Source organism: Paralichthys olivaceus, chromosome 21 (assembly GCF_024713975.1).
Source record: "Paralichthys olivaceus isolate ysfri-2021 chromosome 21, ASM2471397v2, whole genome shotgun sequence".
NCBI lineage: Eukaryota > Metazoa > Chordata > Actinopteri > Pleuronectiformes > Paralichthyidae > Paralichthys > Paralichthys olivaceus.
In genome coordinates, this window is record NC_091113.1 from 15,886,227 (window position 1) to 15,899,765 (window position 13,539).

General features: G+C 43.6%; 1 protein-coding gene across 2 annotated transcripts in view; it reads left to right on the forward strand.

The window, feature by feature from the left end:
- The window catches only part of LOC109645075 (dynein axonemal heavy chain 9-like), a 42,990-nt gene that overhangs the window by 15,667 nt on the left and 13,784 nt on the right, over positions 1–13,539 (forward strand). For both annotated transcript variants that reach the window (XM_069517207.1, XM_069517206.1), the window contains exons 30-51: positions 408–533; positions 1,011–1,250; positions 1,461–1,621; positions 1,757–1,913; positions 2,263–2,367; positions 2,788–2,945; positions 3,194–3,332; positions 3,785–4,072; positions 4,519–4,729; positions 4,815–4,942; positions 5,208–5,316; positions 5,618–5,765; positions 6,263–6,437; positions 7,225–7,398; positions 7,667–7,874; positions 8,416–8,581; positions 9,285–9,387; positions 9,823–10,062; positions 10,606–10,767; positions 11,407–11,603; positions 11,786–11,948; positions 12,640–12,763. In XM_069517207.1, the coding sequence (XP_069373308.1) occupies positions 408–533; positions 1,011–1,250; positions 1,461–1,621; positions 1,757–1,913; positions 2,263–2,367; positions 2,788–2,945; positions 3,194–3,332; positions 3,785–4,072; positions 4,519–4,729; positions 4,815–4,942; positions 5,208–5,316; positions 5,618–5,765; positions 6,263–6,437; positions 7,225–7,398; positions 7,667–7,874; positions 8,416–8,581; positions 9,285–9,387; positions 9,823–10,062; positions 10,606–10,767; positions 11,407–11,603; positions 11,786–11,948; positions 12,640–12,763 (3,682 nt within the window). The remainder of the gene's footprint in view (positions 1–407; positions 534–1,010; positions 1,251–1,460; positions 1,622–1,756; positions 1,914–2,262; positions 2,368–2,787; positions 2,946–3,193; positions 3,333–3,784; positions 4,073–4,518; positions 4,730–4,814; positions 4,943–5,207; positions 5,317–5,617; positions 5,766–6,262; positions 6,438–7,224; positions 7,399–7,666; positions 7,875–8,415; positions 8,582–9,284; positions 9,388–9,822; positions 10,063–10,605; positions 10,768–11,406; positions 11,604–11,785; positions 11,949–12,639; positions 12,764–13,539) is intronic.

Here is a 13,539-nt window from a genome sequence, read left to right on the forward strand (position 1 = left end):
TCTGTGTTAGGCGTCAGGCTGACAGTGTCACTATGGCTGTCTGCAGATGACTGCGATAGATGAGAAAATTCACTTACCTGCCCTTTTCAGTAATGGAAAGACATTGAGGAAAATATTTAGCAAATACAGATATCATAACCCTCAACAAAGGACACAAATGAAATTTAGTCTGTCATTACCCCTCAGGGCTTTTGCATATCAAAGCCCATAAATCCATTAATTTTCCATTACATCCCATAGTATTTGCCTGACTCCACATTCACTCTAATGCTTATTAATGACCTCATTAGGGTCCATTGATAAGAGACCCCATTGGTGCTTACGTGACAGACAATGCAATATTTGTCGCCATTTGTATTAATGGGCCTGTGTGTGTGTGTGTGTGTGTGTGTGCGTGCCTATGTTAGGTGGAGATGTGGTTGAACCGCGTGATGGACTCCATGCGCTCCACAGTTCGCCATGAGATGACTGAGGCAGTGGTGGCCTACGAGGAGAAACCCAGAGAGCAGTGGCTGTTTGACTATCCAGCTCAGGTAAAAACAGGCTCAGTATGCATCGATTTAACTGACGACACTCTCTTTGGGGATTTTTTCCCATTAATCACCTTCTCTAACATCTGATGGATCTGTTCCAAAGTCACGTCTGTGTCTCCCATGGACATTTCAACCCAGTCCATACACTCACTAACGTTTTACACACAGAGTTTAGTATTCTGAACAGTACGATTACAAATATGTGCGTGCTATGATAATGGAACCCTTCAAGACATAAATTTGTTTGAAAAAAAAGACGATGTTGCTGGCCCTTGCAGGACTGTAATAAACGCGACCAATCATTTAATTTGGACATAAAATGATAATCTAACCTGCTTGCCTGCGTGCAAGGATGCAGTACATTTTCCAGCTCTTCGTTACTGTTACAACTTCTCCTCCTCTTTGGCTGCAAATGAAAAAAGCACATTAACATTAATTCCATCACTTTTTTTCTACCTTTTGTTGCCTGGGATTCAGGTGGCGTTGACCTGCTCTCAGATCTGGTGGACGTCTGACGTTGGCATGGCTTTCACCCGGCTGGAGGAGGGCTATGAGAACTCCATGAAGGACTACTACAAGAAACAGGTGACCCAGCTCAACACCCTCATCTCCATGCTGGTTGGCAAGCTCACGCCGGGCGATCGGCAGAAGGTGATGACCATCTGTACTATTGACGTCCACGCCAGAGACGTGGTGTCCAAGATGATCACACAGAAGGTAAGCAGGGGGCCATAAATCTGGTTAAGAACATATCATATATAAACTCTTCTGCAGACATGACAGCTGCATTTTTGAGAGGATATAACCAGTGTGTGATGCTGTCAAGTTATTCAAGCAAGGTGTCTCATCACCATGATTAGAAGGTGATAAAAGCACTGGTTATGTTTTTGTCAATCTTTGTTTCAAGTCAGTTTTATTTTCTTTAAGGTGGAGAATTCTCAGGAGTTTGTGTGGCTCTCTCAGATGAGACACTGCTGGGGCGAGAAGGAGAAGCATTGTTTTGCCAACATCTGTGATGCCCGCTTTATCTACTCTTATGAATACCTGGGCAACACTCCACGATTAGTCATCACTCCTCTAACTGACAGGTATGTTGGTTTCCTTCTTTGGGCCTTTGTTGCGACTGAAGGGCAACACAATATGAAGGTGCATTTCAAGCTTTCGCTTACTGTTGCTACATTAAGCAGTTTCAATTGATTGTGTGTGTGTGTGTGTGTGTTTAGATGCTACATCACCCTGACCCAGTCCCTACATCTGATCATGAGTGGAGCTCCAGCAGGTCCCGCTGGGACAGGCAAGACTGAGACGACCAAAGACTTGGGCAGAGCTCTGGGCATCATGGTCTACGTATTCAACTGCTCCGAGCAGATGGACTACAAGGTGAGCTGCTGCTAACACATGTGCGTCTGTAGTCGAGGCTATACACTCTAGAGCAAGGTGTCAGAGTGAAGTGCTAATATACTCCAGGAGGAACACAGGCTTCAGAGCCTCACAGTGTTACTCATACTCAGTTATGCATACACACACACACACACACACACACACACACACACACACACACACACACACACAGGCACACACACAGGCACACATACGAGTTTAGTCAGCTCCAGTTTGCATCAGAGAAGGTTTCCATGGCCCTGTAATTGGAGAGAAAAAGGAGCCTAACAGAACGACTTCCTGTCCCACTGTGTCAATCTGAATATCTTTGTCTTTCTGTGTCCACCAGTCCTGTGGGAACATCTACAAAGGCCTGGCTCAGACGGGGGCGTGGGGCTGCTTTGACGAGTTTAACAGGATCTCAGTGGAGGTGCTGTCTGTGGTGGCCGTACAGGTGAGAACAAGTCCAGTTCTGCTGCCTCCCAAAATCTCTTTCAGGTCGAGACGTCATTGTGTGTTTGCACCCTGAGTGTATGGGGCTTAAATGTGAAACTTTTCATTTTATCTGAGGGGGTGGTCCATCCATATCAAGTTGAGGCGAAAATAAGCCTTTGAAAACAGAGTTGAGGAAGTAAATAGCCTCTTCATCGCCCATTGCAGGCGTAAATTGCTTCAGCTATAAGACTAATTTACCAAAGCTGGCACCTTTGGACCCCAGAGCCTCTCTATAATCAGAGGCTTCTCTGATCTGATTTGAGGGTAGAAGATGGAAAACCTGTCTGGGCCACTGCCTTGGCATTTTATCCATCCAGTAAAGCTGATCGCACGCCCATACAGTGACATTTCATTGTGTTTCTTTTGTATTCATGTGCAGGTCAAGAGTATCCAGGACGCCATTCGAGATAAGAAGGAGAGATTTAATTTCATGGGAGAGGATGTGAATCTCTGCCCGACCGTCGGCATCTTCATCACAATGAATCCCGGCTACGCTGGCAGGACTGAGCTTCCTGAGAACCTGAAGGCTCTGTTCAGGTGAGTAAAATGACTCAGTTTTCTCATTAGCTACCACCTGCTATCTTTTACTCATATGATTATCCAGAGAAATTCAGATTTACATTAATTGTAGTTAATGCACATGTTGTCAAAATGAAATGATAAAATTACCAAGAGTTAATGGTCAAATGATGCTCTGTGGATGACAAAAACATTTATTTGTCTAGAATTATGATGATGAACAAGAACTGAGCTCATTTGAATGTGTTCTGTCCACATCTCCACAGACCCTGTGCCATGGTGGTGCCAGATTTCGAGCTGATCTGTGAAATCATGCTGGTGGCTGAGGGCTTTATTGACGCCCGGGTCCTTGCTAGGAAGTTTATCACTCTCTACACACTGTGTAAAGAGCTGTTGTCCAAACAGGTACTGTCTGATCTCTTCAATTACACATCGGACCTGTTTATAGAATATACACATCTATTTACACTTCACAGCCAGAAAATGAGAACAAGAGATAGTTTGAATTTGTCTGTTGAAAGTTACATTGCAGAACAAAGATGATTTTAAGCCTGCTGTAAATTCCATCCGATAAGTTCTACTGTGAGTCCCATAATGGATATTATAGGAGTTTTATCCAGCACTCAAAATAATAAGTGAACTAGTGCTGCACTGTTTTCTTTATATTTCAGGGTGGATGGATGTTTTTAAATGGAGTTAGGATTATATTCTTATCATGTTTATTATGTTCGAATTGGTTAAATGAACCGGTGATGAATTGAAAATTTGGATTTAGTTTTTGTTCAAGCAGGATGACGATTCATGTGTATTTGTGTATTTTCCTCTGCTCACTGATATTTCTCTGGTCTTTATCAAAGGACCACTATGACTGGGGCCTACGAGCCATTAAGTCAGTGCTGGTGGTGGCCGGCTCCCTGAAGAGAGGAGACCCCGACAGAGCAGAGGACCAGGTGCTGATGCGAGCACTGAGAGACTTCAACATCCCCAAGATTGTGACAGACGACATGCCAGTGTTCATGGGGCTGATCGGAGATCTGTTTCCTGCCCTGGACGTGCCCAGGAAGAGAGATTTGGACTTTGAGAAGCACGTGAAGGCGTCCATCCTGGACTTGAAGTTACAGGCTGAGGACAATTTCATACTCAAGGTAGAGGAAACACGATTCCTTGACAGCCTGCTGAGAGGTCTCATGCTTGTCTGCTGATGTAAAAGATGTGAAAGTTAAAATGTTGCTAAACCAAGGATAAAGGCAAACTCAAGTTGTTTGAGAAGCAAAGGCAAAGTCCCTGAATGGGGATTTCATCCTTAACAATTTATCAGATACTAGATTTTGGAGTTGTAGCATTTATTCATCCATCCATTATCGATACTGCTTATCCTTTATGGGTTTCCAGAGGGAGCTGCAGCACGCTACCCTGTCAGTCTGCATTGCATTATATTCACTGAAACTAGAACATCGAGGATACAGTGGACTGAGTGCTGCAGCCCATGAAATTCTATATCGCTCTGTAAACGGTCCAATGACGATCTGTGTGCCTCCATGTGACGAAGACAAAGCATTATCTAAAATGTTTCACCCTGTTTGTTTTATAGGTGGTGCAGCTGGAGGAGCTGCTGGCCGTGCGCCACTCTGTGTTTGTGATCGGGAACACCGGCACAGGGAAGAGTCAGGTGCTGAGGTCACTCCAGCGGACCTATCAGAACATGAAGCGCAAACCTGTGTGGACCGACCTCAACCCAAAGGCTGTGACCAATGACGAGCTTTTCGGGATCATCAACCCAGCCACCAGAGAGTGGAAAGATGGTGATGCAGGAGTCATGTAGAAAAAGTTTATGACAGAGCGACATGAGCCTAGACTAACCAGAGTGTGATCTCTCTCTTCCTGCAGGCCTTTTCTCCAGCATAATGCGTGATCTGTCCAATGTCACTCACAGCGGGCCTAAGTGGATTGTTCTGGATGGAGACATTGATCCAATGTGGATTGAGTCCCTCAACACAGTCATGGATGACAACAAGGTGTGAGCAAGTTGAACATTGTGTGTGTGCTTGTTTGTAAATGCGTTGACTTATAGTCTTTTATTCAGAATAGAAATGATAATATGATAAATATGCAGATAATCAAAGTAGGATGAGCACTCTGCACCATAGACTGTTTATAAAAAGCTCTCCACACAAACAATAAAAAAGTGACAGTATATTGTAGAACTGTTTTAGGAGGAAGCACAAATGGAGCAAATTCCCTCTCAGTGATATCTTCATGCATTGTGTCTGGTTCTGTTAGGTGCTGACTCTGGCCAGTAACGAGCGGATCACTCTCAACCCCACCATGAGGCTGTTGTTCGAGATCAGCCACCTCCGCACTGCTACCCCCGCCACAGTGTCAAGAGCAGGTAGTTCTTGCGTTTTGTCTTTCTTTGCTCTTATCAAAAATCTAGTTTTAAACAATCAGTCATTTTTGAGTAGACAGATAGTCAGGGATTGCAGTTCATGCCGGCTTGGAATAAATTTGTGCCTGATGAGGATCTGATATCCTCAGAGCTGCAATAACCATTTATATTTTTACAAGTATTAAAATGACTGCACCTAATGTGAAAATTGATTAATCACTGAAATAAGTTATTTATTTGGCAAAAAATATCAAACATTGCCAGGCCACTTTTTTATTCATAATTGTACCTGTGTTCTCTCCAGGCATCCTGTACATAAACCAAGCAGACCTTGGGTGGAACCCTCCAGTATACAGCTGGATTGACAGGAGGGAGGTTCACTCAGAGAAGGCCAACCTGACCATACTGTTCGACAAGTACCTTCCCTCTTGCCTGGACGTCCTCAGATTGAGGTAAGCAGCTCCTCGGCCGCTCTGTGTCGCTATGAACATTAGCTCACAGTCACTACCAGTTGAAGCAGGATGTTGGGGTGTGACATATCTTGGGGGAGGGACTGTGCAGAAGTGGGCGGTTTGGACAGGAGCAAACCGGGTCTGACTCAGAAGAACTGGATGCTGTCCTGCATTCTCTTCTGTTGCACAGGACCACTCGCCTCCTCTAACTCCTCTGTCACCACTGCTATTGGAGCAGAGAAGAAAAACAGGAAGCAGAGGAGGAATATTTTGTCCTCTATGAGAGGCCAAAAACCTGAGAAATGCACCACTATGCCACAGCTTATAAATCCATCATCCAGTTTCTGTTAAATATTTGTGATACAATCCAAAAAGTTAAATCAGATTTTGAGCTTTTTTTTAACTCTTTCGGCACAGCACCTCGTATTCTTACCCAATGAGTCACACAAGTCAGTTGTAATGCTTGAATCTAATGAAATATGTGTGTCTTTGCTCAGGTTCAAGAAAATCATCCCCATCCCTGAGCAGAGTATGGTCCAGACGCTGTGCTACTTGCTGGAGTGTCTGCTGATTCCAGAAAACACCCCACCAGACTCGTCTTTGGAACTTTACGAGCTGTATTTTGTCTTTGCTGCGGTCTGGGCCTTTGGGGGAGCCATGTTCCAGGACCAGGTAATGTGTGGGCCTCTGGCCATGTGAGATACTTACTAGGTGGTTGCATAAACAGGGAGAAGAATGGGACGTAAGTGAAACAGCTGAATGATTTCCACCTTCCTTCCTGAAAGAGTTTTTTGCACTTGCATTATGGGTATTCCTCAGTATTATTAATGCCTCGATGACGCCTACGCAACTCAAAATTATTCTGAGTTGGCTTTTTAAAAAGAGAGGAGTGATCTTTGACAATAAAGTGGACTCTGTTCCTGCTCAACATCTCACAGGATGGCTGAATGTAGATAAGCAGGAGAGCCACACAGTAGCAAGCAGTTGCTAAGCAATCCAGTTAGCGCTGTACAGTAAGTGCGTCCGTCTAAGTTATGGGATAAAGTTTCTCTCCCCTTGGTGCAAATGTACTCCACTTTATTTTCCCATCACAAATGCATTTAAATGCTAAGTGGTTTTATTGACTGGAGAGTTGGTAGTGAAAAGAGGAGACAGGTACCAAGAGGTGGGGGGGCAGAGAGGAAGGTGGGGAGCTGCCAGGCAGCAGGTGATGAGGCTACTTCACTGTCTGAATCAGACAGACGGATAGATGGGCCTGCCACCTCTCATTTTCTACCCTTCAGCTGCTGCAGCTGCGTCTCTGTGTTGTTGCTGTTTATTTGTCTTCCGCTTCATATTCACACCAATGGAACTGAGAGGCACAGATCCATAGCTGCTGTATGGAGGAGAAAAAAGCAGGAAGGAAGTTATTTTGTATTGAGTATTGACCCTCGTATCTCTGCGTGTGTTCTCTGAATAGCTGGTCGACTACAGAGTTCAGTTCAGCAAGTGGTGGGTGTCTGAGTTCAAAACCATCAAGTTCCCATCCCAGGGAACTGTGTTTGATTACTACATCGACCCCGAGACCAAGAAGTTTGAACCATGGTCCAAAATAGTGCCCAAGTTTGACATGGACGCAGATACACCACTTCAGGTACAACAGCTTGTTATAAGGATTTTACATCCAGTTACATCCAGATTGTTTGAGGTCATTTAGAAACATGGTTTGTCCACTAGGAAACTCTGTCAACTTTAAACTTCTTAGGAAATCCAGGAACTTCTAATAGGCATTCTCTACCTTTTTACATTTTACAGAAAAAGGTTTTATTATTCAGATTATTTGATAATTAGAATAGACATTACTTATCCCTATTGTATTTGGTGATTATGCAAATGTGTGTTTGTGTGTTACCCATGTGCAGGCATGCTTGGTCCACACGACAGAGACCATTCGAGTCCGTTACTTCATGGACCGCCTCCTGGAGCTCCGAAAGCCCGTCATGTTGGTGGGGAATGCTGGGAACGGGAAGTCCGTTCTCGTTGGGGACAAACTGGGATCGTTGGACTCAGAAAAATACATGATTAAAAATGCGCCCTTCAACTACTACACTACATCTGCTATGCTTCAAGGTAATAACCCTGCACTTAATCAGGCTTTATACAACGGATACAGAAAATATTAACGTCTGATTGATTTAACTTCGTAAACAGTGTTTAGTGCTGCAGATATTAATTTTTATATATCTATATATATATATATATACATATATATATATTTAAGCATTTCATAGTACTAATGTAGTTATGCTGTCACGATCTCTGTATTTTGCCCCTGCCCTTAGGTGTTAGGATTTGGGTTTGGCTATACCAAACCCTGTAGTTGAATTGTTATTATTTTCCATGTGAATAATAGGCCTTTAAAGGTGAAACTATGTCCCTTAAAAGACGTCTGTTTTTTATGGTGTCTAACGCATCAAACATTGCATGACACCATAGCTTCATATTCAGGGTTGATATCATTTGGGTTTTTACCAATACTGGTGTAACAGTGCATAAATGGTTTCAGAACTAAAAATACTTATTTCTTAAAAGAGAAAGACAGGAAACAATGCAAATGGATTTTCATTGCTAAAATACATTTTAAAAATTAACTCACTCCTCTCCCACACAGCGGTGCTGGAGAAGCCCCTAGAGAAGAAAGCAGGGCGTAACTATGGACCTCCAGGCAGCAGAAGACTCATCTACTTCTTAGATGACATGAATATGCCTGAAGTGGATGAATATGGCACCGTGCAGCCTCACACACTCATACGGCAACACATGGACTATAATCACTGGTAAGGCTATGACATTATACTGCAGCTATACTGCAGCTATGACACATTTCCTGTAAGTATGAGTAAACATGGGTACATGACGGTGCAGTTTAAAAAAAGAATATTATGTCTAGACCGTCTTCCTGGGTGGAAGCGGGGAAACTGTTCCATGCTGTAATTGCTTAAATGATGGACACTTTCAGACATTTTCTCCATGTATTAACACAGAAGAGGATCATTCAGATAATGGAGTGCCAGCAGCTGATAGGTGTAATACCCTAATAATTCACATGAGCAGCCTTTCTGCTAAAAACGCTTCCCCTTTAGTATTCAGACAGATCCCCGCTTCAGTATCAATGTGCTACAGCTTCTATAAGAGTCAAAAGTCAAATGTGAGAGCAGCATTTGTATGATTCCCCTTAAAAGGATTTTGTTGCTCATCTCTCTGACACAGTGAGGCCATTCTGAACATGGTTCCACTGCGTCAGACACAGGCTGACTGGCTTAGACACAGTCAGCCCATTAGAGATATGCTGGGAGGATTTCAGGTATGAAATTGAGAGGAAGGAGGGTTTTACTGAGCCACGCCAGCTTAAGTGGGAGCTGAGGCATACATATCGGCATAAGTGTGGGGAAGGTGTTCGGGTGTGTGGGAGCTAGGTTGTCTGTTTTCTGTGCATATCGAGGCCGTTAAATAATGATTTTTTTGTGTGTGTACTCTCAGGTATGACCGTACTAAGATGGTGTTGAAGGAAATAAAGAACGTTCAATACGTGTCCTGCATGAACCCCACAGCTGGCAGCTTCACCATCAATCCACGACTGCAGGTACACACACACAAACACACACACACACACCCTTCTGGCCACATGGTTTGTTTGCATTTTGTTGTTTTGTTTGTTTTGTTTTGAGATATACCGAGTAGGTCTACATGCATCCTGATTATTATTAGGTTTTTATTTTAATATGTTTAAGATTAGGTGGGGATTAATTTCTTTTTTCAAGACTCCTTGCCAGTGACAGCCAGTGGCCAGAGACATTATGTTTTCAAGTTGTCCGTCCCAATCCCTTTGACAACAATATCTCAATGCTTTGAAGAAGTTTAACTAAACTTTTCCACTTCATTGTCATGTTAATTATTAATGATGATTAAAGATCGTCATATTTGAATTTAAAAGGCACATTTACTTGATGCTGCAAACATTCACAGGTTGAGGAACAACATTTTTACTGTTGCCTTGTTTGTTCTGTGTCTCCGACAGCGGCACTTCTCAGTCTTTGCTCTGTCATTTCCTGGAGCTGAGGCCCTGAGCACCATCTACACCTCCATCCTGTCTCATCACTTGAAAGGAGCAGGCTTCACCACTGCCCTGCAGAAGAGCTGCTCCACCCTGGTCCAGTTAGCCCTGGCCCTGCACCAGCGCATCTCCTCCTCCTTCCTGCCCACCGCAATCAAGTTCCACTACATCTTCAACCTGAGAGATCTCTCCAACATCTTCCAGGTGAAACATAGATAGAAAGTGTATGAGAAGGATTAATCCACATAGACGTTCTTTGAGAGAAAAGAATGACCTCAGGTTAATCTTTTCACAATGAAATGTCAGGAGTTGCCTGGGAGTTGTGGCTTCTTCACTTCACCCCCTTTTCCTTTTTTCTGTCACTAATTTAAACCAATTAAAAGTCAAAGGATTAGTTCATTCACACATACAGGGGAAAAAACATCTTGACTTTTGTAGATCTGGAGAAGTGGCGATAATTCTGGCTCAGTACACACGCACACAAATAAACACACAGCACACCTCCCCCATCTGCAGCATTACACTGGATTTAGCAGCCAATTGTCACAATCAGTGGGCTCAGATATGAACACTTCTGAGACCGTGCAATGAAAGGAAAGCACTGCTGTTATTTTTCTGAGCTTGCCCACTCAATATCCATTGATTTACCCAGAGTGTGTGCTGTATTTCCCTCCTCTTGGTGTTAATGGGCCAAATTAACCTCTGGTATGAAACTCTAAGCATTGCTCTCCCCCCATCTCTGCCCAGGGCATTCTCTTCTGTACCAGCGAGTGTCTGAAAGCCCCTGCGGACCTGCTGAAAATCTACCTGCACGAGTGCAACCGGGTCTACAGAGACAAGCTGGTGGAAGAGCAGGACTTCCAGGCCTTTGATAAACTGCAGGTGGACACAGTGAAAAAGTTCTATGAGGTAAGAGTTTTTTACAAAGTTCAGCCTAGGAAGACAAGAAGGAGGGAGCAGGGAGTGGGTGGGTGGTGATGGGACAGAGGGCCAGGAGAGGGTTAGTGAGAATATTAATCAGTATGGTATGGGGGCCTGGCTGTCAGGGTCTGTGCTGTCAACCCAGCAAATTGGAAAACATTTTAATGGTTTTCTGTCCACTGCTCCCCTCACTACCCTCTCTGGCTCTATTGCATGCACACTAGTCATGGCACAATGAAGATCCTGACAAGTCTATGTGTACAGACACACACAGAAATAGAAGGAGAAGAAAAGTAATCCACTCTAGAATATATTATTTAAAGCTCACACCTTCTGCAAACGAACGGCAATTTGCCCCCGTGCCACAGAACAATATGCAGCATGTTTTCTTTACACGCAAACAAGAATATCTTTAGAGACCACAGAGCAAATCTCTCCAGTGAAATAATTTGTTGCCCAATAGTTGCTACGGTGAAAATGAACTAGGTCACCCTCTGCGCAGCTGTGATATTCAGCTGTGTCCCTGTCCAGACTGTTTAAGCTTAACACTAATGTTATGCTGACAGGGGTAGCATGTGTATTCCTATGTTTACCACTGCAATATGTGTTTGTGTATCCCTCCCTAAGGACATGGACGAGACTCTAGAGCAGACCAAGGAGATGAACCTATACTGCCACTTTGCCCAAGGGCTGGGGGAGCCCAAGTACATGGCTGCAGAGTCCTGGAGCAGCCTCAACAAAACCCTGCTGGAGGGGCTGGACAACTACAATGAGATCAATGCCACCCTAAACCTGGTGCTGTTTGAGGATGCCATGGCTCACGTGTAAGTGGAAGTTTTGCAAACCTCTGGGACTGTGTGGCGAGAATACAGAAGGAGTAAAGAAAAAGTGTTTTTGTCTGAAAAGGAAAGCCAGTGGCTTCCAAGGTGTTTCGGTCTTAACAGTTCCATTTCACACATGAACCTGTATAACTCCTTCCCCCATCTCTCTGCACCTCCACATGTAGCTGCCGCATTAACCGAATCCTGGAGTCTCCACGGGGTAATGCGCTGCTGGTCGGAGTGGGCGGCAGTGGCAAGCAGAGTCTGACCCGACTGGCTGCCTTCATCTCCAGTCTAGAGGTTTTCCAGATCACCTTGAAGAAAGGCTACGGGATCGCTGACCTGAAGGTATGAGGAGAATTACACAGCAAACGTACCTCTCTGCAAAAACATCTATCAACGCTGTTCAGTTTGTCTCATATTGAGTCTTAAAAAGTTTCGAACACACATACGGATCAGCCAGGTGAGGTTCAAATGTATACATGGTGGCGTCTGAGGCAAGACAGACATAATCCTTACAGTATGTTAACACTGTGGGAGAAATCCACATATGTCCTCACACTGACCACGTTTATACAGACAACTATATTTTAGCTATTGTTGCTAAAATAATTTTTCATTGATATCACCATTTACGTGTTACAGAGCAAAGTATAACTATGACGTCAGGCAGATGGTAACTGCCATGTCCATATTGTAAAATGCTGGGAAAACTCCAATCGGATGTAATAACGCGATGAAGACATACACATGTTTACATAATGCAACTAAGGGTAGAATACTCCACATGTCTTGATTCAATTATTGCTTATTTCGAGGATGACTTTATTCAGGTTGAGGTTATGAGAAAATGCTGCCCACATGGCGGTGTCTTATTCACACTATTGTGTTATTCAGGTCAATATATGAATATTGATGTCCATGTAAATGTAGTCAGGTATTCAGGTCTCAACATCAAATCTTTAGGCCTCTAACAGCCTGGTCACATTGTGTGTGTCACCCTCTCACTCCATGTCTCTTTCTCTCTCCCTATCCCTAGGTTGACCTTGGAGCCCTTTACATGAAAGCTGGCGTGAAGAATATTGGCACCGTTTTACTAATGACGGATGCCCAAGTGGCAGACGAGAAGTTCCTCGTTCTGGTCAACGATCTGCTAGCATCAGGTAACAGCAGGCTCCGCTAATTACTGCATGTCATGTTTTGCAACAGAGAAATGCTTTTGCTTCGCTGCAGCAAAAAATCACTGCGGTGCCGCTTCTATGGCATCACCCATCAACCACAGCACATCATTGTGAGGAATTGCAGGCACGGCTGAGAGCCACATGTAGATTTATATGCCACATTCAATGGGCACAACACATAGCATAGCATAATGAAATATTAGGGTAAATGATTCTCTGTACCAATCTTAGCAGTGGAATCATTTGGTAGTTAGTTTACAAAAAATAAATGTACTAAATCATTTGTGGTAGAATTGGGAAAGATGGTATATTGATTGATATTGATTATTCTTACTCCTCTTTACTTACTACTAGTGCAGTGCCTGTTCTTAACCTGCCTGTTTAGAATGGGCTGTTTCCTTGTGCCTGTGGTGATGCTGTGGTGATGCTGTGGAGCTATTTGAATATTGTTTCCATGATGGAGATCAGCACCTGCAGCAGATGTTTGTGGAATTAGTAGGTAGATAGAATGTGGCAGTCGTCATGTAACCCTTGTAACGTTGCAGGTTGCAGCAGTCTCCCTATCGTTTGTTCTCAGCAGATAATGATGATGTGACATTGTTACTATGTCTGTAATTGCTATTCGTGGTGAGAGTGATCACTGGTCAACAAAAGTTCCAAAATGTCGTTGTTTTAACAAAATGCATTTCCAACTTTTAAATTTAACTAGCAAAAAAATGTATTGTCAGCCCACTTAGGCTGCTTTGGATTCCTTATTT